Here is a 24,528-nt window from a genome sequence, read left to right on the forward strand (position 1 = left end):
ATTAGCACTTGGGTGCTGAAACAAATGTGTAAAACTAAAAGATAAGATAAAGAAAATCATAAAGGGATCATCACTGGTCCAAGTCATAAGAAATAGACAAAATAGTTTCAGATAATGCATAAGTTCAAATGTGTTGCAGTATGCCTGCTTCATGATCAGAAACAATAACTGCCCTTATTACGTGAGCTTATTTACAAAGTATACTGACTTTCCCTTAAATTTTGCAAGAATCTGAGTTTGGTGAATATGCTTACTCTGAAAAAAATAGAGTGATCTTCAAATTTAAGCATTATTCTTGTATTTATAAAACCCAGGATTTTCTCGTATGGATGTCTCCATATCAAAAGCTGCAGTTTATGTTTATATATCTCTAGATCACAGTCTTGTTTTCTATCTGATCTTTTGGTCCTGATAGTATTACTGAGGTTAAGTTATGGGTATTTTTAAGTTATGATGTACATATGGAATTAGTTTGGTATCTATTCCTAATTATTCTGATATAACATTAGTCCACAACAGTATGAAAAACAGTCTTACTAAAAAAAATACAGTTGTAAGATTAGTATTTCTTGTACATATTAAAGTTTGCTCATCGAAAGATTGAGTTCAAAATCTCTTTTTGAGAGAGGGTAAATCTGACAGTGAAATAGCATTTGACAAGCGCAAGCTCACAACTCAAAGTCATCAGTAGCACTGTCTATACACCTTATGCACATTCCTGTTTCCATAGCAACAAATGCAATATAGCATTTCCCTTTCTTTAAGGGTTTGGTTTTTTTTTTTTCATTTTGAATGGTAACATAGATTTGTTTGATATGACAATAACATGAATATTCATGTTTTGCAACAAATGACCTAATTAAGGTCAACTTCTGTCAGAAGTAGTAATGAATCTTTGGATGGATTACAATTTCTATACTCAGTAATGACTTTTCATTCCTATTAATGAATTTTTATTTATAGGTTCTTCTTTTATCTGGTGACCTTGATCTTCCAAAGAGATCCACCAGGGTGGATCCTTTCAAACGGATGAAAACTGTATTGTTTATTTGGATGAAAGGGCTTATGTAGTGTATTCTAAAATGGAATACTAAAGCTTGAGCCTTGTCTCTTTTGACGTTATTTCTGTTTTATAGAAATTAGGGAATGTACCATAACATTGCACAGTCCTGTAACTGACCGATCCATTAATTTAGTATTTATGCATTGTTTTCATTTCTAGAAAATTATAGAAGAATTGTAAAGGACTTTCTGGCATTGGCATCTCAGAGTCCTGTTCTGGTGTTTAGTTTGCCATAATTCCAAACAAACCATTAGATTAGACAGTATTGCTTTGAATCCACTCTGTAGTAATACGTCATCAGCCAGCCATCACTAACCTTGAACCTCCATGTGTAGGTTGATAGCTTTTTTTAGCATTCCATTATTTTCAGTTTCTCACGTCAACTGCATCATATTCACCAAGTATCAGTGTAGTTTATTCCACGTAAAAACCTGTCAGTTAAAAGTATTAAATTTTCAGTCACACCTTTCTTTTAAGCATTCTGTGCTGTGTTCTGTTCAGTGTCAGTGTCTTTAGTTCTGATTTTTCAATTTTGTCCCTCTCCTTTTCCTTGACTTGTTAGTCTGATCCAACCTCTTCTACCTCATCTGATGATTATCAATATGTTATGGAAGCTAAACTACAAGAAATGATCTCCATACGTAGGAAGGTAGTCCTACTGGACTTTACTTTCTATTGCTAAATAGAATCCATCTGATTTGTTTTCATTTTCTTTAACTTATTTTATATTTTTTTTATTGATAATCAACCATCGTGCAGTTCAGTGCTTCAGGAGCTTACAATTTTACGATGGCAGGTTTGTGTTCAAACCATGCACAGTCTGCATGTTACATTTGGCTGATTTCATTGCTCATAAATAACTCCAATGTTTTGCTGATGCTTGGATGTAACAGGCCTTTGTAGCTGACACATTTCAAGCAATGCTGTTCAGCTGCCTGTTTAAATAAAGTTTCTTTTTGGAAAACTAAGTTTGCAGTTAGTAGTAGCTTGCTTTATGTTTTGTTTAAATTCTACTGAGATAAAGACTTACAAAGCCACTTCAATTACAGAAAGAGTCTTTCTATTTTTTTACAGGCAGAAGAAAGACATGGAAACATTGAGGAACGTATGAGACACTTAGAAGCTCAACTTGAAGAGAAGAATCAAGAACTCCAAAGAGTATGTGTATTGCAGACAACTTCTGTGCACTTTTCTTCTTTTAATTTGTCATTATAGCATTGCATTATGCCCTCCAGCAAGCCGATCTGTCTATTGGTAAATGTTTTCTTTATAGCAGTGATGGCAGCATCGTCCCACTTTGCTTAACCATCTTAGTATACTAGTTTACATCTAGTTGCAGCTTTCAAAGTATTCTGCTGATGTAAAAATGCATGTGCATTAATCAATAACAGTTGTTACGTTTCCTGTGGAATTTCTTTAAATGGCTATGGTTACCATTTTTTTAAAAAATTTTTAATGATACAAGTCTGTACTGGTTAATTTTGGACCCTACCAATCTGTCTTTTCTATTCTACATTAAAGGCAAGGCAAAGAGAAAAAATGAATGAGGAGCACAACAAAAGATTATCAGATACTGTAGACAGACTTTTGACAGAATCCAATGAGCGTCTGCAGCTACACTTAAAAGAGAGAATGGCAGCACTTGAAGAAAAGGTACAGTGCAAAGGGTGGTGTAAAGTACAGCTTAATAAAGGTTCTCCTGTGTGAAAACTGTTCTACTTTTATTGTGATGGAGGCATCATGCTGATTTTGTATTACCAAATATTACCACAGATACGGTCTAACTTATGCATTCAACACTTAATTCAAGAGCGCGCTCAGGAATCATTCCAGAACTACTGCAAACTGGATATGCTGGATATTATAACTCCCTGTTTAATCAGCGGGGAGTCTGTTGAAGAGCTTGGAAAGGACCAGTGCATCACACGGTATGTGGCAGGGAGAGGAAGCGGACAAGAACTGAGGAATGTCTTTCAGAAGGACATTTCAGAACCTCCCAGAGGATGTACTTCTGGTTTATATCACTGAAACAAAACATCACACAAAGCAAGAAATAGGCCTGACAAAAGACAAACCTGGGAGCAATAGTTGTCTAAGAGCGTGACAGTTTCTCGTTTCAAGGAACATGCAAAGTTTTTGCTGTTTTTGATAGAACATGGCCCTACATGTTTAGATTCTTTCCAGTGTTTTGAATTCAGTATATACTCAAACTGAAGCATTAAAGGATTTTAATTTTAAAGTCTATCGAATATGAACTTTTCTAACTTGTATGTGGAGGCTATGTGTATATAGTGATAGCTGATATTTAATATATCTCTAATTTATTTCTCTTTTTTTTTTTCCTTTTTATTTCTAGAATGTTTTAATTCAAGAATCTGAAAGTTTCAGGAAAAATCTAGAAGAGTCTTTACATGACAAGGTACTATAAAATACTGTGATTTTATCTGATTTTTATCAGAAGTTTTATATTTATTTTTTGCAAATATGTATATCATGTATTAATTATCCAGCTAGCATGTAAAATCTTCCTGGCATCAATGACAATTCTTTTAATCATTTGAGGGTCTCTAACAATTGTTCTGAGCAAAGTTTATGGTTGAGATCCTAGCCTCAGGAATTCAATACTAAAATTCATATTGATTTCGCTGGCTCTGGAATTTATGTTCTCTCAGTTTTAATTCTGAAAAAGTCTTATTTAAGAAAGATGTATGCATAACTGGTTACACTTTCATAGTAAAGAATGTAATTGCTTCATTTGGTGTAACTCTTCTTAACAGGTCCAGTGGCATTATGCTAAATGTAGCTGAAAGTGGCCTTAGCTCATTGGAAATTAACCCTTAATACTGTTTAGTGAATCAGACAAATTAATTATAAATATTTATTCCAATTCCAAATGTTAGGAGTTTGTTTTGAAGTTATACTTGCCTTGAGTGCAGTAGGATACACAAATGTATCTGCCTTCAGATTCACAGAAGTATTTTGTGTCAAATGTATCAAATCCGTTTAAAAGAGAATGTATAGAATTTAAAAAAACGTAGCTTCATTCCATACTGATATAATTATATCATACAACCTCCAAAATCGAGAACTTTAAGAACAATATCAAAAGATGTATCCGTTCAAATAAATTGTTTTCCTCTACGTTCACATAACCCTGTAGAAAGACAGAGAGATTAAAGTCCCAAAAAGGAGCTTGTAGGGCATTTTAAATAAATAAATTTCTGTGCTGTACTACCACAGTATATATATAAGGTGATTTAGCTGTTGCAAAATTAGGATCGTATTTCACCATTAAGTTAGATGAAAAAAAAGGACATTTCTAAAGCTGTATCAATTGAAACAAAAGTTTATATCATTTTGCTACTTTTGATTCTTTTTCAGTCTGTTTTCTGGCTTGAATGTACATATCAACTCTTGACAGAGATGAAAAATCTGGTATAAAATCTCCATTTGTATCAAAACTATTTTTGCAAAGACATTTTTATTTATTATATTTATTGATTCTTGCTTAAGAATGGGAAGTGAGATAAATAGAACACATCTACTATGGCTCTGTGCAATTGGAGATGAGTTCTCTTCACACACAACCACATATGTCTGACTCCAGAGCTTCCAAGTTCTCCCTTTGAATGGTTTATTTGTTCCACTTTGATGAAGAAACTGATGGAGTAATTTCAGATAGATGGAAGTAACACCAGATATTAATAACCTCTAAATAAGTAGCAAATAATACAAGTAACCACCAAGTCATCTCAGTAGTTCTATTCAACCAAGAAATAGTGTAAAAATACTATAGTAAAAATGACTGAATCTGATAGCAATTACTTGCAGATCATTTTCCTTCCTAGCATTTTGGAATCCATTTAAAATTAAACTCTAGGAACAGCAGTATTACTTCTTCATCCCATGTTCTCTCAATTTGTTTTAAAATTCTTTAATTTCTTTTCATTTTATTAGCAGACTATTGTTATTTGTACCATTTGTGAACAGCTGTATTTTCCATAGCAGTTGCTGTCAATAGTCTTTTTGTTAGTTGGTTCCAAAAATCCAATTTTTGTGGCACACTGTTGTTTTCCACCAGCAGCACCTCGTACCGGAGTTTCGTCAGTTTCCAAGGGTGAGCTGTAAAGCTGCAGTTCAACAAGACACCTGAAATGTGATTGTCTCTAAGTCAGTGTCTCTATTAGTAAATAAAAAAGCAAGGACACAACCTCTGTCTCTAAACGGCAAATGATGTGATGCACACTGAGCTATGTTTGGCACAGAGGGTGCAATTAGTGCCCAAATCAGTGCTGGTTGTTCTTTTCCTCACTCTAGCTGTATAAGAAGAAAAATAAGTTTCAAGTACAAACCTTTCCTGTCATCACTTCTTGCTAGCGGAAAACGGCAGAAAGCTATAAAAACTCCTCATGATGCTTATGTCTTATTACCAACGAGATTTGAATGAGTTCACTCCCTATTCTTATTATAGTCGGTGCTACATTCAGTATATCTTATCTTACTTGTTTAGCTTTACAAGTGCAATATCTCATAAAGTAAATGTATTTTGTATCACAAGTAAGGTATCTGACTGTTCTCATTTCTAGGAAAGACTTGCTGAAGAAATTGAGAAACTGAGATCTGAACTGGATCAAATGAAATTGAGAGCTGGTTCTTTAATCGAACCCACATTGTCAAGGTAATATTTGATGACAAAAGTGTCCTCACTTTAAGTTGAAATAGAACATAAGTGTCAAGCCTTTACAACAGGAATGTATTCAGACCACGCATAAAAATATCATGTATTTCTTTAAAAACTTAAAATCTGTGCAGTGATTATTACTGTTGCTTTTCACTTTTTTCATAGGTAAACGGGGCCTTATAGCAGTGAGTATACACTGAAATATTACTGAGATTAAGGAAAGTCTTTTAAATTGTGGAATGTTTTCAAAAGTATATCCAAATATCCGTTTCTTTCCCAGTAGAGCTTAATAATAAAATTGAAACCATTGTCTTCAACGCTGAAACTAATCAGTGTAATTATGATCATATTTATTTATTCTATCTAGTACATCTAACAATTATTTTTTTTATTAGCAAGAAATAAGTCAGCTTTGCTTAGTGTGTAAAGATCTCTGAACACCACAGATCTTCAGCTAAAGTTGAAAGCAGTATTCTGAGAGATCTGAAAATACCGTAACAGGACATTAAACATTATGCCTCTCTTTATGGTGGAAAAGCAGTATGGGAACTATAGCGAGACAGGTATCATAGACGTAGCTACCAACACCTGAAATGAATTTAGAATTCCAGACAGGCAGTCCTTCTTGCCTAAAAGTATCCCTCAAAATAAAATTGTTACTTTATTGATAATTGTGTGCCATATTCTGATAAGCAACATGTTAACTTTTAAAACCTGCCAGCCAAAGCTCACGGACCACGGCTGAATTCAGAGCACTGTAATCCTCTAAAGTTATTCTTGCTGGATATTTTTTTTGCTTGCATCAGGTATTTTCTGCCCATTGTTTCCGCAGACATCTTGCTCAGTACATGGCCATGATTTCTTCTTTGACCTTTTATTATCTCTTGGTATAAGATTTTTCTATACCTGGAGAAGTGTAAATCGCAGAAATTCAGAATGTGATTCTTGTAACTGTTCAAATTTTTGTTCCTTTGAGAGTGTAAGTGTTACTACAGGCACACACAACACTGTTTTTTGAGAGTGCTTGTGAGAACACAGACCATTGAACTGCTGCAATAGACAGTAGAGATGGTTTTGGAGCAGCCACCCTTGGTGAAATGCAGCCTTTCTAGCTGGGTAGATGAATACATTAACTCTTGCTCTGTAAACAGGAGTCTGATTAGCCCTTGTCAAAGGGCTGTTTGACCTAGATAAGCTGTCTAATTCAGCAGGTTCATCTAAAACAGTGTATTTCCCCTTCCATAACCTCACCTCACGAAACTACCACCCCTTTCAGGAACAGGGAACTGTCAGCATTAAATACTTGTTATTCTTAGCCCATATTCAGTTCTGTATTTGCAGAAGTTTGTTCTGTCAGCAGAATAATGAAGCTGGACAGCAGATAGGTATTTGCTGCCAGAGACTGGAACCTGGGCTGTTTTTTTCCCGCCAACTTGCTGCACAGGTACTAAGGATTATCAATTATCAGAGCAAAGTTCTATTACAGCAAATACAGTACAAACACAGAAAATTAAAAAAAAAAAAAAGTCACTGCCCTGAATGGTTTACTGTATAACAGAAGAGAAACATACAGACAAATTAAACATAGAAAACCCCAGAAGATTATTGTCTGGTGCTGTAGATGGAGGGGCTTAGGATATTTGTAGGTCAACTGTTGTCAACTTTTCTTATTGATATAATAAAAAAAAGAATTTTAGAGAATTTTTTAAAAGGTAAAATCCTATTTTTTTTCTGATATTATGGAAGTTCCTACCAAGCATGATGGGAATTGTAAGAGAATATAAACTAAAGTTTGCTCAGAAAACAACACGTATGACAACAGTATGAGCTCTGATGAATGCTCTACCTAAAACCTAAATTCTAAAACATTATTCAGCATCTGTGACGTTTTTATGTGTCTGATTTGATTACTATGGCACATATTCATGTTTCAGGAATTCTAGTACCTCTTTTTTTTTATTTTTTTTTCTTACAGTATCTATTTTTTTATAAAACAAACTGTATTAGTGCTTGAAATCCTTCCATTATTATTTTAGATTTGTCACAGTACTTGTAATACTAATAATACTTATAATACTAATTATGTTTCTTCGTTCCACTTTGTCAAAGTAGCTTGTAGTAGAGGCTTTCATGTTTTCCCATGATCTTTTTTCATTTCCCATTTATCAATAAACAGTAACCACAGTTGTAATATTTTATCTTTCACTTTTATTTTATTGAAGTGATGTTTGAAATTTGAGACCAGTGCTTCAGTCTTGCAAGTAGGAGTATGCTTTAATTCAAATTAAGTTCTTCTCAAGGAAAAGTGAATCTCTGTGTTTAGATACAGACACAGAACTAGAGCTCAGGAAGACAGTCACGCGTACAGCCTGCAGTTTTCAGCATAGATATACGTGGTTTTCTGAAGTCTTTTTTTCATTTTGGATGGCAGACATTCTCTTACTTAGCTTTTTTACGTTTAGTATTAAAGCCATCATTTTCTTGAAAAGCATTAAACACAGAGAAGTGTTTAAGAACAAAACTTATTTGTGTTCTGTTTCCCATAACTGGTTATTAACATTGCTGTGAACCCTATAAGTTGTCTGTAGGTGACTGTAAGCATTTTTCCCAAGTATATAAAAAAAAAAAAAAAGAAGTAAGTACAACGTTAAACTCTCATCTTATGCTCTTAGAGATAGTGAAATGTCAAACATTTTTTAGGAGTTACTATAAACAAATATATATTTAGTTGTCTTATCAGTACAGTACTTGTTACATTTTGTTTTTCTACAATAATGATGCTATTCATGTATTTTTATGTGAAGATTGCTTGTGTTTTAAGAACTAGAAACTGTTCAGGTCTCCACTGCTGTGGCTGACTGCTCAAATGGTGCGTGGAGACTTTGCTCTTCTGACTCGGTGACACAGCCTGTGGGCAGGATGCTTCTGCTGCAGCATGCAGGGAACTTTTACTGCTGCAGTTTGACCAAGGACAGAAAGGCCAGGGACCATTGTCCGCAGCCAAGAAAAGATGCGCTGAAGTTATCATGTATATGTCTCTCCACAATGTCCCAAGACTTACCAGGACTACAGGAAAAAAAATGGGGGTTAAAACTCTCAAAAGCATCATCAAATAAAGATGAATCGTTAATAACTGATGTTATATATCGCAAGGCAGTTCACTAATATATTCATAATGCGGAGCACAGACTTACAGGAGGAAAGAGCTGTAGATATCCTTATCCATGAGCAAGTAATGTGCTTACAGTAACCTCAGGCATATTTATTTAGGAAAGTAATGGAAGGAAAACATACAGGATAGTACATTCAGTAGCCAGTTCTGTTAATTATCTTGTCCTGAAATCTGCTTGCTTTTTCATATTAAAGTTTTGGATGGTAAGTTTTATTATGCATTTTGAAAATTCAAGGGTTTTATTTGTGGGGGTTTTTTTTATTCCTTAATTTCCTCATAGTATGATTTCAAGTTTTCACTTTTAAATGATTTTTTGTGATGTTTTTGTCATTTACTCTGTGATACATAATAACTTTTTTGTTTAAAGGAAAAAAATCTGTGTTCCTAGACTAAAGGTCGTTGGATTGTTGTTACTATTATTACTATTACTATTTCAGTCTACTTCTGTGTCTCTTTTTACAGGCCTCACCTTGACACGTCAGCAGAGCTGAGGTATTCTGTGGGCTCACTGGTTGATAGCCAGTCTGATTATCGGTCAACTAAAGTGATAAGGCGACCGAGAAGAGGCCGGATGGGTGTACGCAGAGATGAACCAAAGGTTGATCCCCAATTTCTTCTCATATATTCCCTGATGAAAGAGTATGTTTCAGACTGTTAAGCTTACAGTTCATGTATTCCGTGTGTATTCCGAGAAAAAAAAAGCAAAAACCAACAACTCGCCAAACAAAAAGAACGCAAACCCAAACAGCAGGGTTTTTTCTATACACACTCAGACAAGAGTGCTGTTTTACTAAAATGAAGGCAGAAATTGTTGAAGTTCAGACATCAAAGTTTAAGCATACTTGACTGTTTGTCTTTTCTAGGTATCTGTGTAAATTTTCCTGATGGTTAATTTTACATAGCATTAGAAATTATGTGAAAATACGTTACATCATCTGCATTGCAAGTATTAATGGAGAATTAATCATTGAATAACTGTTCTTAAATGTTAGTTGCTTTCCTTTCCCAATTCATCGAAGTTCAACTTTGGAGTTTTTTTCCACGGAATAAGTCATGTACATCCTAATTCCTGCTCAGGTAAAATCACTTGGGGATCACGAGTGGAATAGGACCCAGCAGATTGGCGTTTTGAGCAGCCATCCATTTGAAAGTGACACTGAAATGTCCGACATCGATGACGATGACAGAGAAACACTTTTCAGTTCCATGGACCTCCTGTCGCCAAGCGGCCATTCTGATGCCCAGACTCTGGCCATGATGCTTCAGGAGCAGCTAGATGCAATCAACAAAGAAATCAGGTGTGTAGCCTGAACCGCCTGTGATGCACGTATGGTTACAGGTTCAAGCTTCCTTCAGTGTGTGAGCTCATAACAATTAGGTGTCTGCTTTAATATGGGAGTATTGATTGTGTGAAGATAACAATGGCATCTTCGTTTCCTAACCATAGAAATTTCTTTCAAAAAACGTTCCAAGTGAAGAACTGCTGGCCAGTTAAAGAGAAGTATGTTAGAGAAGGCTACCACATGGCAGATCTGACAAAACACTATTCGTAGTCCTCTTTTCAAAGTCTTTTTCACTGTTCTGCTTGACTTCTCTTACTCACTAATGACCTCCTATCAGAAATGTTTTATTTCAGCACTCTTCATGCTTTCTTCTGATAATTATTCCTATGTTACGTCTCCTATAAGCCATGTTTTCTAAAACATGGGTTTGATTTTCTGTGGAGGCATAGAATGGGATTTTTCGTGCTCCAAGTTGGGTTATAGTGCTTGGAAATAACTGGTGAATTCTATGTATCTTAACAATTTCTATGCAGATATAATGGAGTGATAGAGAATCCAATGATGTATTTCAATTAACTGAGTTTTATAAATGAAACCATATTTTAGGCTTAGAGCATTCTTACATGTTTTTCAGGAAGGGTAACTTTTAAAAACTTGGTGTATGAAAAATATCTTGTCATTAGCAACTGTTTCTGTAGAAGGAGATGGAGGAGATTACTGTATGTATTAGTGACTTTCTGTTATACTATAGACAGAAATATTGTGGTTAGAAATATAGTCAAACCCAGATTACCCTTTGCCAGATCTCAATTATTCTCTGAGCAGGGTAACTTTTAAAGGGAGAACTCTACTGGAATATATTGAAGCTGCATAACTTTTCTGTTCACAGGGAAGACTTATTGCAGCGGTCAAGATAGTCAAAGAGAAATTTTGTTGTTGGGACGGTAAATCTCCTTAAAACACTTTATGTAAAAGAGAGAACCTTATCTATATTTTCTATTATTACAAAGAAGCCAGCACAGGCCAGTTCAGGGAGCTGTACATGCAACAAATGTTTTTGTTCTAAAAAACACTGGCATTTTGACAATTTAACAAGTAATTACATAATACAGTAAAAGGTTTTCACAATAAATTGTACCTGCAGGTGACATAGTGGGATATTATTCGTGCCATCCTGAATCAGATCGCTGTTTTACTTAACACGGGATCTTGACTTAGATGTTAGGTACAGTTTTATCTCAAAAATGAAGCAAGGGGGCACATTGTACATAGCCATTTTTGCTGGAGGTCCACTGAGAGTCGTTTATTTCCCTTACTCTAAGCTCATACTGAAGTGAAGGCTTTCATTAACATCGCCATCATTATTAAAGAACCAGGTAACTAATTTTGTATTCTTTTTTTTTTAATTTTTTTTCAGTATAAATGGTTACAAACCTTACTGCATTTCCCATTTTCTTGGTTTGTTTTTTTTTTCCTTGACAAAATATATAAGGGTTTATCAAATGATTGGAGATATAAAAAGAGATTAAAAACGTATTTTGCCTTAGATTTGTTTTATTATACAAGATGATTCAGAATTTAGATTACAAAAATGAAAATGATTGTTATAACTCCCTTTCAAATTATTATTTGCCTTTAAGTTCCTCCCATGCCTCACTTCAGAAAGAGTTGTAGACATTTTACAGAAATTTCGAAATGTATATTAGGGAAGAAGTTTTATCACGGCACATGAATTTGTAGGTTTCCATTTTCAATGTATTATGGTTTCATTTATTGTACTTGCTTCATTTCACTCATAAAAGCCTGGTTCACAGTTTCAGCCTCCCCAAACTTCGTATCCTCTCATTTAACTTTGATAATTTTTTCTCCTCTTCACAAAAGAAGACTCCTTCTAACATGTGTTTATGGGCAAAGGACTTACAAATAAATGTTTTGTTTTAAACACATTTTATCATTCTAGGTACAATCACAATTAAAAACCTAAACTAAAGAACCCAGTGGAAGCATCCTATTGAGGCTATATATGGTTAAGAAGCTAGTATTTTTTTGTTAACAAGAGAGCTGTTTTATTGAAATTCACTTAAAAACTCAATGCTTTAGAAACACCTGTCATTTTTTCATCAATTTGTAGGGATGAAATGGACAAATTGTTTTGCATGTTGTCTTGTTTTATTAATATAGATTATCTTAGCAATTCCCTTCTTAAAGGCCCCATTTCATTTGACTTGAAATTTGTGTTCATGCTTTAGCAACAGAAAATCAGATGATGTCGGCTTAAGATTGGAATTAGTTTCCTATGGTAAACCATATCATTATCTCCCCCTCTGCTATACTGTCTCCTTTTGCAAAGGAACCAATCTTCTTGAAATGTCAGATGTCAAGTCTTGCTGTTCGACAGATTTTTCAAACAGATTTTGAGGATGGAGGAATTAAGAAAAAGAATTTTATAATCCTGGTGATTAAAAAAATACCCTTTTCAATATTATTTTGGAGTTGATCTATGATATTTGTCCTTGTTTTCTTTTACTTTCAAATTTCCTTTGAAAGGAAATGGGGTTTACTTTTGCTTTTGAGGTATGCAGAAAAATATAGAATGACTTTCTTCTTTTATTTAATCAGATTAATCCAAGAAGAGAAAGAGTCGACAGAACTGCGTGCTGAAGAGATAGAGAACAGAGTGGCCAGCGTGAGCCTGGAAGGCTTAAATCTAGCCAGAGTCCATCAAGGTACATCCATTACTGGCTCGGTGACGGCATCGTCACTTGCAAGCTCATCTCCTCCCAGTGGACACTCAACTCCTAAACTCACCCCTCGCAGTCCAGCCAGGGAGATGGACAGAATGGGAGTTATGACGCTGGTAAGAAACTTTGTGATGCCAATTTTAGGTGTGATATATCTAGTATTAAATACTTCTTCTTTTCACTGTATGAATGGCTCATTTCTAATTCTTTACTCACCTCTTCATCACACTTAGAGATAGCAAATTCCCTAGAATGTAGACATTTGGGTGGTTTGGGGGTTTTGTTATTGTGTTTTTGAGCATTGCATGATCCACCAGGGACATAATGATATGAGGATCGAGGACCTTCAGCATACAGGCAGTGGAATTAATAAGAAACAGAATTGATGGTTGGAATTACTGTAATCAACTTATATGTAAAAAAAACGTTTACTAGTGAAAAGCTTTGAAGTGATACAGTCATTACACAGCAGTCTGTGGGACTATTGGGGAGTTTAAACCTTCAGGAAATGTCTAGAAGACATTAAAACCTTCTACTACTTCATATACATGATCATTTGGATATACTTCTCTATTTGGTATACTCTTTTATCCTTGCAGCATTTAGTATATATTCTTCATGACAGTATATCAATCACTAGAGGTAAGTGCTTTGTTTTCAAACAGTTAATTTAACTGCTCTATTTCAGCATTACAGGCAGCACACATAAATAGATACCAAGCCATCAAATTACTATGCAAAGCATTTCTAACGTTACTGTTCCTTTGAAGACATAGTCTGAAATGTCTTTTTTGATTTGAAAAGGGATTTGCAAAAAATTTAATTGTGGTCCTAGACAAAATAAACAGTGCAAGAGTCAAGTACGTGAAGGTGGTATGCGTTAACATATTCAAGATGTACAACTCTAATATTGATAAAAGTGCAGACGCAGGGTGCAGTGCTCAGTGTGGGCTACAAACCAGTTTGCAGCCTGGGTGAATTCATCCCTTGAAACATTAGGAGAGAATCAAAGCAGCCCACTCTGCTGATCTCTACGTACAGGGAGGAGAATAGGATACAGGTAATCCCGTTTCTTATTTGCTATTTCTCTGATAATCTGAATGTCAAAAATGTCCCCTTGTGGCCCACTTTATTTGCTATTTCTCTAGTAATCTGAATGTCACCAATGTCCCCTTGTGGCCCATTCCTGGGAAGCAGCAACACTGTGGTTGTTCCCTGTGGAGCCTCCCGGCAGGGGGAAAATGATCTTTGATCTCAGACAGCAGAAGTTAACTCTCCTAGCCAAGGAAGTTGCTAAGAACAACTGGGAGTGGAGCCTGGGTGTTCATTCTGCTCAGATGGGAGTAGGGATTTTTGTTTACCATCATCTAGCTTGAGTACTCCCTTTTCCTGGGAACTCCCAACTACTCATATCCACTTTCAGCCCTCCCAGTTTAGGATGGTGTTTGCTGCCTTCTTGGGAACTAAGGACAGAGGTTTCTTATTGCAAGAGGAGGTCAAGGCTGGCAGTTGTGCCACTCTGTGGCACTGATTATTTGCTGCCCTCAGTTCCCACTGCGGAACAGCAGAAATGAAAATGTTGGTGGCACAGACCATTGTGGGGGAGGTGGGTGTGCAGGCTGCCATGGTGCCACCCACTTCGCCGGAGCAGCTCCTCCCAAATATGCATTTAGGCTCCGTTTCACCAGCTGTTTAAACTAACCACTCTGGCTATAGATAAATGGCGATGGTTAAACTGAATTTCCAGCAGACACTGCACTGCCCAGTTGCCTTGATTTGGACAGGGTGGCTTCAGATCAGTAGGTTCATCAGAGTCAAATACAAAATGACAGCATAGCCTCTGCGCTTCAGGTTGCCATGGCCTCACTGGCATCCAGCTATTGCCGTGCTAAAGCTCAGATAGATGTGTCTGTATGAGTTGCAATTGAACTTTTGACCTATCATAAGCTCTAGAAGTAGCACCTCGCTGCATGCTCAGCAGCACAGCCCACAACTTTGCTCAACCTCATGAACCATTTCAGGACACTTCTGCCCTGCACTGTATCAGCAGGAGTTCAGTGTTTAATACCTCCTTCTCCTTAACGACTGGGGACAGACACAACAGGCTATCAGTCATCGTCTAAGTGGAAACATCAAGTTGGAAAGAGCTCCGTAGATGTCTGGGCTCTAGACCTCAAATTGCCAAATGATCCTGCAGGGGTTGTCTGGAGGAGCAGCACTGCATAAGATTCCGTGTCCCAGGTCCATGCAGTAAATAAATTCTGCAGTTTCTTCAGCTTTGCTTGAATGAATGAGACATCTACCAAAAATAAAAATGAAAAGGGAGTTGAACAAGACACATTCTAGCAGCCTTCTATTACCAAATAATGCTACAGTACAGAAGATGTGTGAATTTGTATCCGTTGACTGAAAATACCAGTCACATTAAGATGGGATAACTGGAGAGAAATACCCCTTTTTCAGGCATGGTATTTGTTGATGGTATTTGGTGTTTATACTTGGCGAGACACAAATACTATTGTAATACTAGATAAAACTAAAAAAACCTCTCTGTGTTGAGGGTAGTAGAAGCATTTATATGAAACTCCAAAAACAGAAAGTGCTGACATAAGCTTGCAGTGGTCTATTCTTTGCTAAGCTTAAGAAAATGAAAGGGATTGTAAACTTCAGGAATATGCCATTTTCCCAGAATGGCATATTTAGAATAGAATAGAATAGTTCGGTTGGAACAGACTTACAGAGATCATCTAGTCCAGCTGCCTGACCACTTCAGAGCTGTCCAAAAGTTAAAGCATGTTATTAAGAGCATTATCCAAACGCCTTTTAAACACTGACAAGCCTGGGGCATTGACCACCTCTTTAGGAAGCCTGTTCACATTAATAAAATAACCCCTTTTTGAGGGTTTATGTTATGTTATGATACCAAGTGTATAAGTACTATGTAATATTACTAGCATTAAATTAATGAAATCTCCACTTCCCCCTTCAGAATGTGAGAAGAATGAATGTGTAGCATTTTGTTATGCTCAAATAAGATTTATTAATCTTTTTTTTTTTTTTGTTATTGCTGCTTTTGTTACTAATCTAAGCCAAGCGACCTAAGGAAACATCGGAGAAAGGTATGACACTGGAGTTTATTTTAAAGTTTGAGAGAACGCATTTATCATATTCCTCTTGTATTTAGATAACTGGGTTCCTTGCCAGCCATTGCATCCCCTCTGCTTCTTTTAATTCGATTCCTGAACATAATAATTTTAATCCTATCTGGAAAGTCTTGTAAAAGTCACAGCTAAGCCATAGAATCAAGGCCCACAAGTGATACCTTGGAGTAGTAGCCCCTACAGCACAAAGCTAAAGGAATGCAGATAACAAAGTGTGGACACAAAAGATTTACCTTCAAATGTATTTTGGCCATTCTTGTTGCTTGAGGAACCAAAGTCAGATTGCTCAAAACCTTCTGGAGCAATACAAAGTTGTCTACAGAACTGGCACTGAATGCGGCATTTATCTTTACGTGAGAAGAGATGGTACTTAGGATAAATCATTATATGCTGTGACAAAACTGCTTTTGGTCCATGTTTATTTGCAAGCATTCTGACCATTTTGTTAACAACCTATGGAGAGAGTGGTCCTGTTTATGTCTGTATTTGCCTTCTCCCTTACTTCCCTGAGAAACTTTGTTTGCATGAATAATCCTGTTCAATGCAAGAGGCCCACTCATATATAAGGTTATTTTCATGTTTAGAACTTTACTGTATCAACCTGTTTGGGATAAAAGGAATTCATTTCTTCACCAAGCGTAACCTCTTTCCTTTCAAATACATACACGCCATCTTTAGGCAATGCGCTTTCCTAATAGTTTCTTTCAAAAATAAGAAACCTTAAAATTCGCTCCAAAAATTGCACTTGAATCCCTACATGCTTCAGTTCACTCGTCAAATTCATGCAGCATGTGTTGAAAGTTTCTTGAAAAGCTAATCTGCTCTCAATGGAGTCTCTCTCCCCCAGATTGCAGTAGTTGAAGAAGATGGGCGTGAAGATAAAGCTACAATCAAATGTGAAACTTCTCCTCCTCCAACACCCAGAGCTATCAGAATGACTCATACCCTTCCTTCTTCATACCACAATGATGCCAGAAGGTAAGATGTTTGTAACATGAATTGGTACTTCCCTGTTTTACCCCATATTATTCTTTCCAAATCATGTTGTTTATTTGCCAAAATTACCTGTTTTCTTCATGTTTCTGAGTCCTTTAAGGAAGAAGATATGATTGTTTCGCTTGTGGGGAGATTATTACTGAATTATAACCAATTAATTTGTTTGCAGAGCTGCTCAGAAGAAAATAACATGTCAAAATTTGCAGGTTTTTTTTTTATCTATTCAATTTCTTTATTTTCATTTTGTAGTAGTTTGCCTGCTTCATTGGAGCCAGAAAGCATTGGTCTTGGCAGTGTCAATAGCAGCCAGGACTCCCTGCATAAAGCTCCCAAGAAGAAAGGAATCAAGTCTTCAATAGGACGATTGTTCGGTAAAAAAGAGAAGGCTCGTCTTGGACAGCTCAGTAAGGAAATAGTGGTAACAAGCCAAGATCACCATTTCACAGTCATTTTTCCATTTTTAATTTTGCTTCTTTTCAGTTTTCCAATTTGCATATTTTTTCTCTTTAGTCTGTCAGAACCTTCCCATTAAACTTCATTGCTATCAGCAATTATGTTTGTCAGGAGTTTGCTATGACTATAACGCAAATGAAAGGAGACTTCTGGCACAAGTTACTGGAGTCATCCTCTTCACTGAACCTACTGCTTCAATACTCTCTTGAATTAGGGTAAAAGTGCTTAACAGTGTATTCTCAAATTACCAAAATAAAGAGGAGGTGAGAAAGTAGTAAGTAATAGACCACTATAAGGGGTGTAACTATAGAATCATAGAATGGTTTAGGTTGGAAAGGACCTTGAAGATCATCGAGTTCCAACCCCCCTGCCATAGGCAGGGACACCTCCCACTAGACCAGGTTGCCCAAGGCCACGTCCAGCCTGGCCTTGAACACCTCCAGGGATGGGGCCTCAACAACCTCTCTGGGCAACCTGTTCCAGTGCCTCGCCACCCTCAAAGTGAAAAACTTCTTCCTAATGTTTAATCTAAACCTGCCCTCCTCCAGTTCAAAGCCATTCTCCCTAGTCCTGTCACTACATGCTCTAGTAAAATGTACTTCCACAGCTTTCATGTAGGCCCCCTTTAGGTACTGGAAGGCCGCAATAAGATCTCCCCGGAGCCTTCTCTTCTCCAGGCTGAACAGCCCCAGCTCTCTCAGCCTCTCCTCATAGGACAGGTGCTCCAGCCCTCAGATCATACATGTGACATGGAAGGTCCTTGCAAGGAAGCGTAGTTGCTTTACAGATTTCAGTGTGTCACTAGACATCTGCCAGTGCCTATCACTGATGTCCTCACCATACTCGATGCTACTCACAGCAATGCTTTGTTTTCTTTTTACTTCTTCTGCCCTCTTCCCTTCCCAAGACCTTAGTCAAATTAATTCCTGGCCAAAATTTTCCTCTGTGATCTTGCATAGGATATTTCTATACCACATGCAAAAAAAACCACCCAGTCATAGCGTAACTTTATTTACCTACCTTAGGTAACAGAAGCAATGGAAGGTGAAGTGACAGTTTTCAACTCAGGCTCGTAGTCCATGTGCCCAGATGAGCAAATACATCCTTAGCTGCAGTCTGTATTGCTAGGCTATCTGATTTAGCTAGATTAAAATTAGTATATTTACACATGCCAACACAAGCATCAAATTGGTATAGATGTGTCAGTAAAATAGAAATACTAGCTTTTTCCTCGTCACGAAGATGTCACATAGTACTGCAAGTACAAATTTGTGTGGCACTAAATTTTTACTGCCATGGTGACCACATAACACCTGTAAAAGAATTTTAAGAGTTTGCAGTAACTGTAAAAATTTAAGCATTATGTAAGCCTGAAATTAAAAAACTAAATTCATCTTAAAACATGTCCTTATCACAACTAACAAACATTTCACTAATATAATATGGAATAAAATAAGGTAATATTAAGGTCAAAGTATCAGAGTAGAATCAAATAACTGAGCAGTCTCCATTTATACTCCAACATTTCTTCTCTTTGCGTGTGAGAATCTTGTGTTCTTGAAAAAAATAACTCATTTCTAACTGCAATTTAAATTCCCATTTTATTCCCACTATGAGAAGATTAACACTGATTTATTGAATCTTTTTCATAGTTTAATGTATTTCAGAATCTATTAAATGAGTCTCTCAAATACACCTGTGTGTCACCATCTGCACTGATGGTGAATTTTATAACTTTAGACTGTGTTATTAATTTACATTTACATTCCATAAACCCGATTTTATTGATATTGATGGATTATGCATAATAATCTATGATTTCTCAGTAACTCAGGAACATAGAGGACAAAGATGTAATAAATATGTTGGTCTTCCCTGCAGTTCCCTGTAACGTGGAACAAAAATAAAATAACAACTTTAAAGATTGTCTCAGGAGCAATGTAATCTGGCAATAGATTAATTTCTTAATAATACTCAACATGATTAATAAGACATATGTATAATTGGATAAAGCCCATTTGTAATTCCCAACACCAGCTCATGAAATTGCTAAAAGATATTAATGCAGTATAATGCACATTTTAATTAAGCAAACTAGGTTTACAAGTATGTATAAAATTAACAGTGACCAAAAAGTATGAGAAAAACATTTTTAGATATTGAGACGACGATGAGCAGCTGAATTATAGAGTAGTTTTTCTCACCTTAATTTTTAAGATACCAAGCAAAAAAAAGAGTGGCAGTTTCCATTCAATGGCAGTACTTTAAAGACAAATCAAAATTTAAAAAAAAACAATCATAGTAGTACTTTAATCAGTTCCATGGCAGGCACAATATCTGTGCAGCTATATAATTAATATTTCTATTTCTAGTAAGATACTGTAGCACAGAAATCTAGATAGTAAATCCTATCATCACTGCACTGAAGTATATTTGTATGGCTTTCATAACCTAAACTTATAATGCAAAATCAATAATCTCATTTAATTTCTTGCTTAAATTAAACATTCTAATTTGATATAGATAAATACTTCCTATGTTTTTGAATATGGAAAATTCCTTTTCTTCAACAGCACATCAAATACTAAAGACATAATAAACGTAACTCTGAGCCTCAGAAACCTTAGTTTTCTTACATGTGTATTTGCACACGCACACAATTCCACTTAAAGGAGAACTTTAAAAGTTCACATCAATGCAGAGGATATTAAGGATCCCAGTGATATTATACATTTTAAGTACACATAATACTTCTGTAACCAATTCTATAATATCTCCAAAATCACATGTAATATATACTCATATTTAAGAAGCAATATTGGAACCTCCAAAGTTTTATCACTAACTTCAACAGAGCCAGGCTATCACTCAGAATGTTTCCTTGCTCTGTGTTCCATGCAAAACTCTGAAATTATTAGTTTTCAACTGCCAAACTTGCCAGAGTTCTGTTATTTTATAATTTGCTACTTTTACCATCTCTGCTAAACCATTTGCATTATTGTTCAAAGGCAAATTCATGCATTAGGAGATCTTTCTTAGAATCAAGATTCAAGATTTCTAGATTCTTCAAGATTTCTTTTCATTATTGGCAAAGGGAAAAGGAATGTTACAGGGAGCACAAGTGCCTTTTAGTTAGTTAGTTACTTGATTTAAAAGTTACCCAGTCTTCTCTCACTTGGGGTATACCACACTAGACACATATTCTTCCCGTGTTACATTTTAAATATTCTAGTCCCTAAGCCAGCCAATATGTTACAGGGATTTTTAGCTTGTTAGGAAACATGTGTCGTGGCCTTTTGCATGCCTAAAATACTGACAGGCACAATCACCACGTCCAATACAGTGTACCTGGGTTATTCCCAGGGCCTGATGTGTTTGTCTAGTGGTGAAGTCCATTATGCCGAGAATACTTTCCAATCTGTGATACTCCCTCACTGCACCGCACTCATGCCATCCCTACCTTAGATACTGCGAGCTGCTCTCTCAGAAACGTGTGATATATTGATACAGTAGTTTGTTAAATTAAAAACTTACTCTGGAGTCAGCAAGAAAAATTTGAGGAGATATTTTGTAAAACTTTGAAAGGCAGATGAAGTAAAGCAAAGTATGCCCTCCTGTTTTCTACATTTGTGACTGGAGGCATCATTCTCATCGTGAGACTTGCAGTAGTCTCCCCTGTAATAGAGAAAAAATTTGTCTAGACAAGCAGCAGTGTTAAAACCTACACCTGCTTTAAAAGGACAGTTTAAACCCAGGATTTTCTAATTTGATGTCTTAAACACAATACAGCAGTAGGTTTTGTCCTCACTTGATTGAGGTGCATGTAAATGTGACTTGCAAAAGGCTGTGATGCTATTTCACTATATAACATTTATGCATTACTTTATGGTTAAAATCAATGAATCAGAATAGAAATATTTTAATGTATGCTGTGCTTTCTTAATTATGGCAGTGTCCACTCCACAGTTGTTCACTATCCATTAGCTGAGAAATAAGAAGTTGCCGTTGCCAAATGGAGTCAAGCACCAGCATTTACCATACTGTCCTCTTCCTCCTTGTGCCAGTTACGTACCTTCTGAATAGCAGCACAGGAGGAAAGCAGCCTTCAAAGAAGTGCTTCAGTCCCTCTCTCTGCGCACATACATGTGCAAATGAGAAGGACTGAGGAGCCAGAGCCAGGAGACTGTACTGACAGCTCCGTGAGCTTGTCCATTCTTCCATAAATCCAGGCAGCGATAAAAGAGTCAGAGTGTCTTTCCACTTCTGTACCAGGAACATTAGTGGACATATTGTATGATCAGCATGGATCATACAATACCAGTCGTGTCTTTAGTTTATAATACGATTTTATTTTGGTCCGGGTGTCCTTGCTTACCACAAGCTCCCTTGTCACTCTATGCAAGTTATCCATAGTCCCATGACTTTGACAGGAATTAGGGAGACCTAGGAGGCTTTTTACTTCTCTGCCAGATTCTCTGTGTCATCTCTGGCTTGGGAGTCTACAGTAATAACAGCATCAAAAACTCTAAGGCTCTCTGTGAAAGCAAAATGAAGACTTTAGTATTACGACATTAAGTGATGCTGTATTATGTCAATAATAATGAGACAGTTCTTGAGAAGGTACTTTCATTTGTACATTTCCCAACTAAGATTAGAAAATGGCGAGGACATTGCTTACTTAGGACCATGAGACTAAGCTTTAGGAGGTAAAGAAAAACAGGCAAAGGAGATCAGGGTGCTCTTCTCATACATTTCTGCTAAACATAAGGAGGAAACAATTTTTCCCTCTACTTCTACTCTTTTTCATGTAGTAAACACTTGCCAGCATTTACTTCTGTAGGTGATAAGTGTTCTCCACAAACACCAGATGTCATGGCTTAGGGAAATGGTCGTGGGTGGGAGGGGGATTGAAGGGTTGTGGAGGGGAACAACTGGGAAAGAGCTATGGGAAAATGCAGTGGGGTTTGTTTTGTTTTGTTTTCCAGGAGGTTACATGGAAACAGAGGCAGCAGCTCAGGAGTCTCTGGGATTAGGCAAGCTCGGAACCCAAGCAGAAAAGGACCGAAGACTAAAGAAAAAGTGAGTACTTTTTTCATGTGACTTTCATTGGCTCCAACTTAATTCAAATGTCTGGTTTTATGTTGATTTTACATAGACATGTAATGAGAAGCAAGACCATCTACTATGACAGTTTAGCACTTAGCGTGGTTTTTTCCTGTGTAGAAGTTTTTAAAGCTGCATATAAAATATAGGGGAAAATATGTAGAGTCTGTGAATTGTACAATATTGTTTCATTTGTGAAAGAACATAGGTTTATGAGAAAGACACATTTTCTATTTCAGATTGTCAATAGTTTCGTGCCTTTTGCCTTCTGTGCCTTTTGCCTTCTGCACAATTCTTAAAAAGTAGGCAGGCATTTAATGACTCACTACATAGATTTTTTTTTTTTCAGAAGGGATAAAATTATTTTTAGCATTATCTATTGAACACATGATTATTTCTATCTATAGAAGTCAAAGGCTCCCCGTAAACCCTCACATCTTCACTTTCTTTTTGCCTGTCAGCAAATGGAAACCTATCTTTTTGTTCGCACAAATTTATATAATAATTTAATGCTGTCTTTGGTGCACCTCCTTGTAAAACCAGTACACTGACTCATAGCAGTGCCAGGAGCTAAGGAGAACTATTAAAAGAAAGCTATAAACACAAAAGAAACCTCTTGGCAGCATCACAATTTCTGTGTAATTATAGGGTCTCAGAGAAAAAAAGATTGTACTTAAAAATGACTTTGCAAATTCATTCTGTAAACAAACAGGTTTATTTTTCATCCGTCCATAACCATTAATGTTAGTGCTATTATTTGGATTCTGAAAGCCTCATTTTTTAAATTTGTGGGGTTTTCAGGTTTCTTTCAGTCTTTTAATGTTCCTTTGCGAAGTTTCAAGAGAATTTGCAATTCTGATTCAAAGAATCTAGGGACAATATTTCAGCTTCTCTTTAAATTTATATGTAGAATATTTTTAATCACTACTTTCATAGCAAAGCTCCTGATGAAATATGAGTTTAAATGTACACATCCATGCAATGTGCAAATCTAAGTGTTCCATTTAAATCAGCCTCAATTTAGCAATTAAAGATAGAGTAGCAGTCATTGTGCTAGCTGAGAGAAGAAACGCTTTAAATTCAGTTAAGACACTCACAATAACATTCACAGTGATATTGCAGTTGATGAGTCTTGTCCCTGTATTTCTTATCTATATATTTTTATCACTCATTAGTAATTTAGAAATATATGGATGTAAAGAGTATATTACTATGCTTTTTTACTAAATCTAGAAAGCATCTTTGAGACTGTCATTACCATTTGTAAAGATCATCATTGAATTTTCAGCAACCTATTTTTTTAGATCCCTATTTATCTTCCAGCTCTGAGGACTGAAGGTACCACAGTGTTGAAATCACTTTGAAAGGACAAATGTGTTCACTTTGTTCACTTTCTCATGTATTTGTTCTTTAAACTGGGTAAAATAATGTAAGACTTGACACATACTACTACATACATGACATGACTACTTCACATATGAGAGTGCCTACCAAGTTTGGGGTCTGGAAATAGTAGGTGCACAGGTAATCTGTTATTAGGCTTCTGCCTAATCTCACACAATCAGACTTTTCCATGCTTTCTCCTTTTCAAATCTTTCCTTTTTTTTTTTTTCTTGCCTGTGTCTGTCTGTCCTTGGTTCTTTATGGATCAGATATAATCAAAATGTTCTCTGCAGGAAGGAAAGGAATCTTTCCTTCGTGACTATGGCTGTTCATCTAGTCTGAACTGTATACTATTTATCCTAAGTATGTGTTATATACCTATGTCATGAAGATGTTTAATTTTTTTCCCCCCGTTCCTTCAGATTTGTCTGTCTTCATAGCTTCTTACTTTGGAATCCTTACAGCTGCTTTTAAGATTCCTCTTCATTTACT

General features: G+C 36.1%; 1 protein-coding gene across 1 annotated transcript in view; it reads left to right on the top strand.

The window, feature by feature from the left end:
• PPFIA2 (protein tyrosine phosphatase, receptor type, f polypeptide (PTPRF), interacting protein (liprin), alpha 2) overlaps nucleotides 1-24,528 on the top strand; it is a 358,128-nt gene that overhangs the window by 297,464 nt on the left and 36,136 nt on the right. Inside the window, exons 11-21 of the mRNA XM_009882625.1 lie at nucleotides 2,138-2,221; nucleotides 2,585-2,716; nucleotides 3,420-3,482; nucleotides 5,650-5,741; nucleotides 9,379-9,514; nucleotides 9,994-10,214; nucleotides 12,819-13,056; nucleotides 16,030-16,059; nucleotides 16,949-17,079; nucleotides 17,347-17,501; nucleotides 22,536-22,629. Of these exons, the coding sequence (XP_009880927.1) occupies nucleotides 2,138-2,221; nucleotides 2,585-2,716; nucleotides 3,420-3,482; nucleotides 5,650-5,741; nucleotides 9,379-9,514; nucleotides 9,994-10,214; nucleotides 12,819-13,056; nucleotides 16,030-16,059; nucleotides 16,949-17,079; nucleotides 17,347-17,501; nucleotides 22,536-22,629 (1,376 nt within the window). The remainder of the gene's footprint in view (nucleotides 1-2,137; nucleotides 2,222-2,584; nucleotides 2,717-3,419; nucleotides 3,483-5,649; nucleotides 5,742-9,378; nucleotides 9,515-9,993; nucleotides 10,215-12,818; nucleotides 13,057-16,029; nucleotides 16,060-16,948; nucleotides 17,080-17,346; nucleotides 17,502-22,535; nucleotides 22,630-24,528) is intronic.

The sequence above is a fragment of the Charadrius vociferus genome, unplaced genomic scaffold (assembly GCF_000708025.1).
Source record: "Charadrius vociferus isolate BGI_N301 unplaced genomic scaffold, ASM70802v2 scaffold72, whole genome shotgun sequence".
Taxonomy (NCBI): domain Eukaryota; kingdom Metazoa; phylum Chordata; class Aves; order Charadriiformes; family Charadriidae; genus Charadrius; species Charadrius vociferus.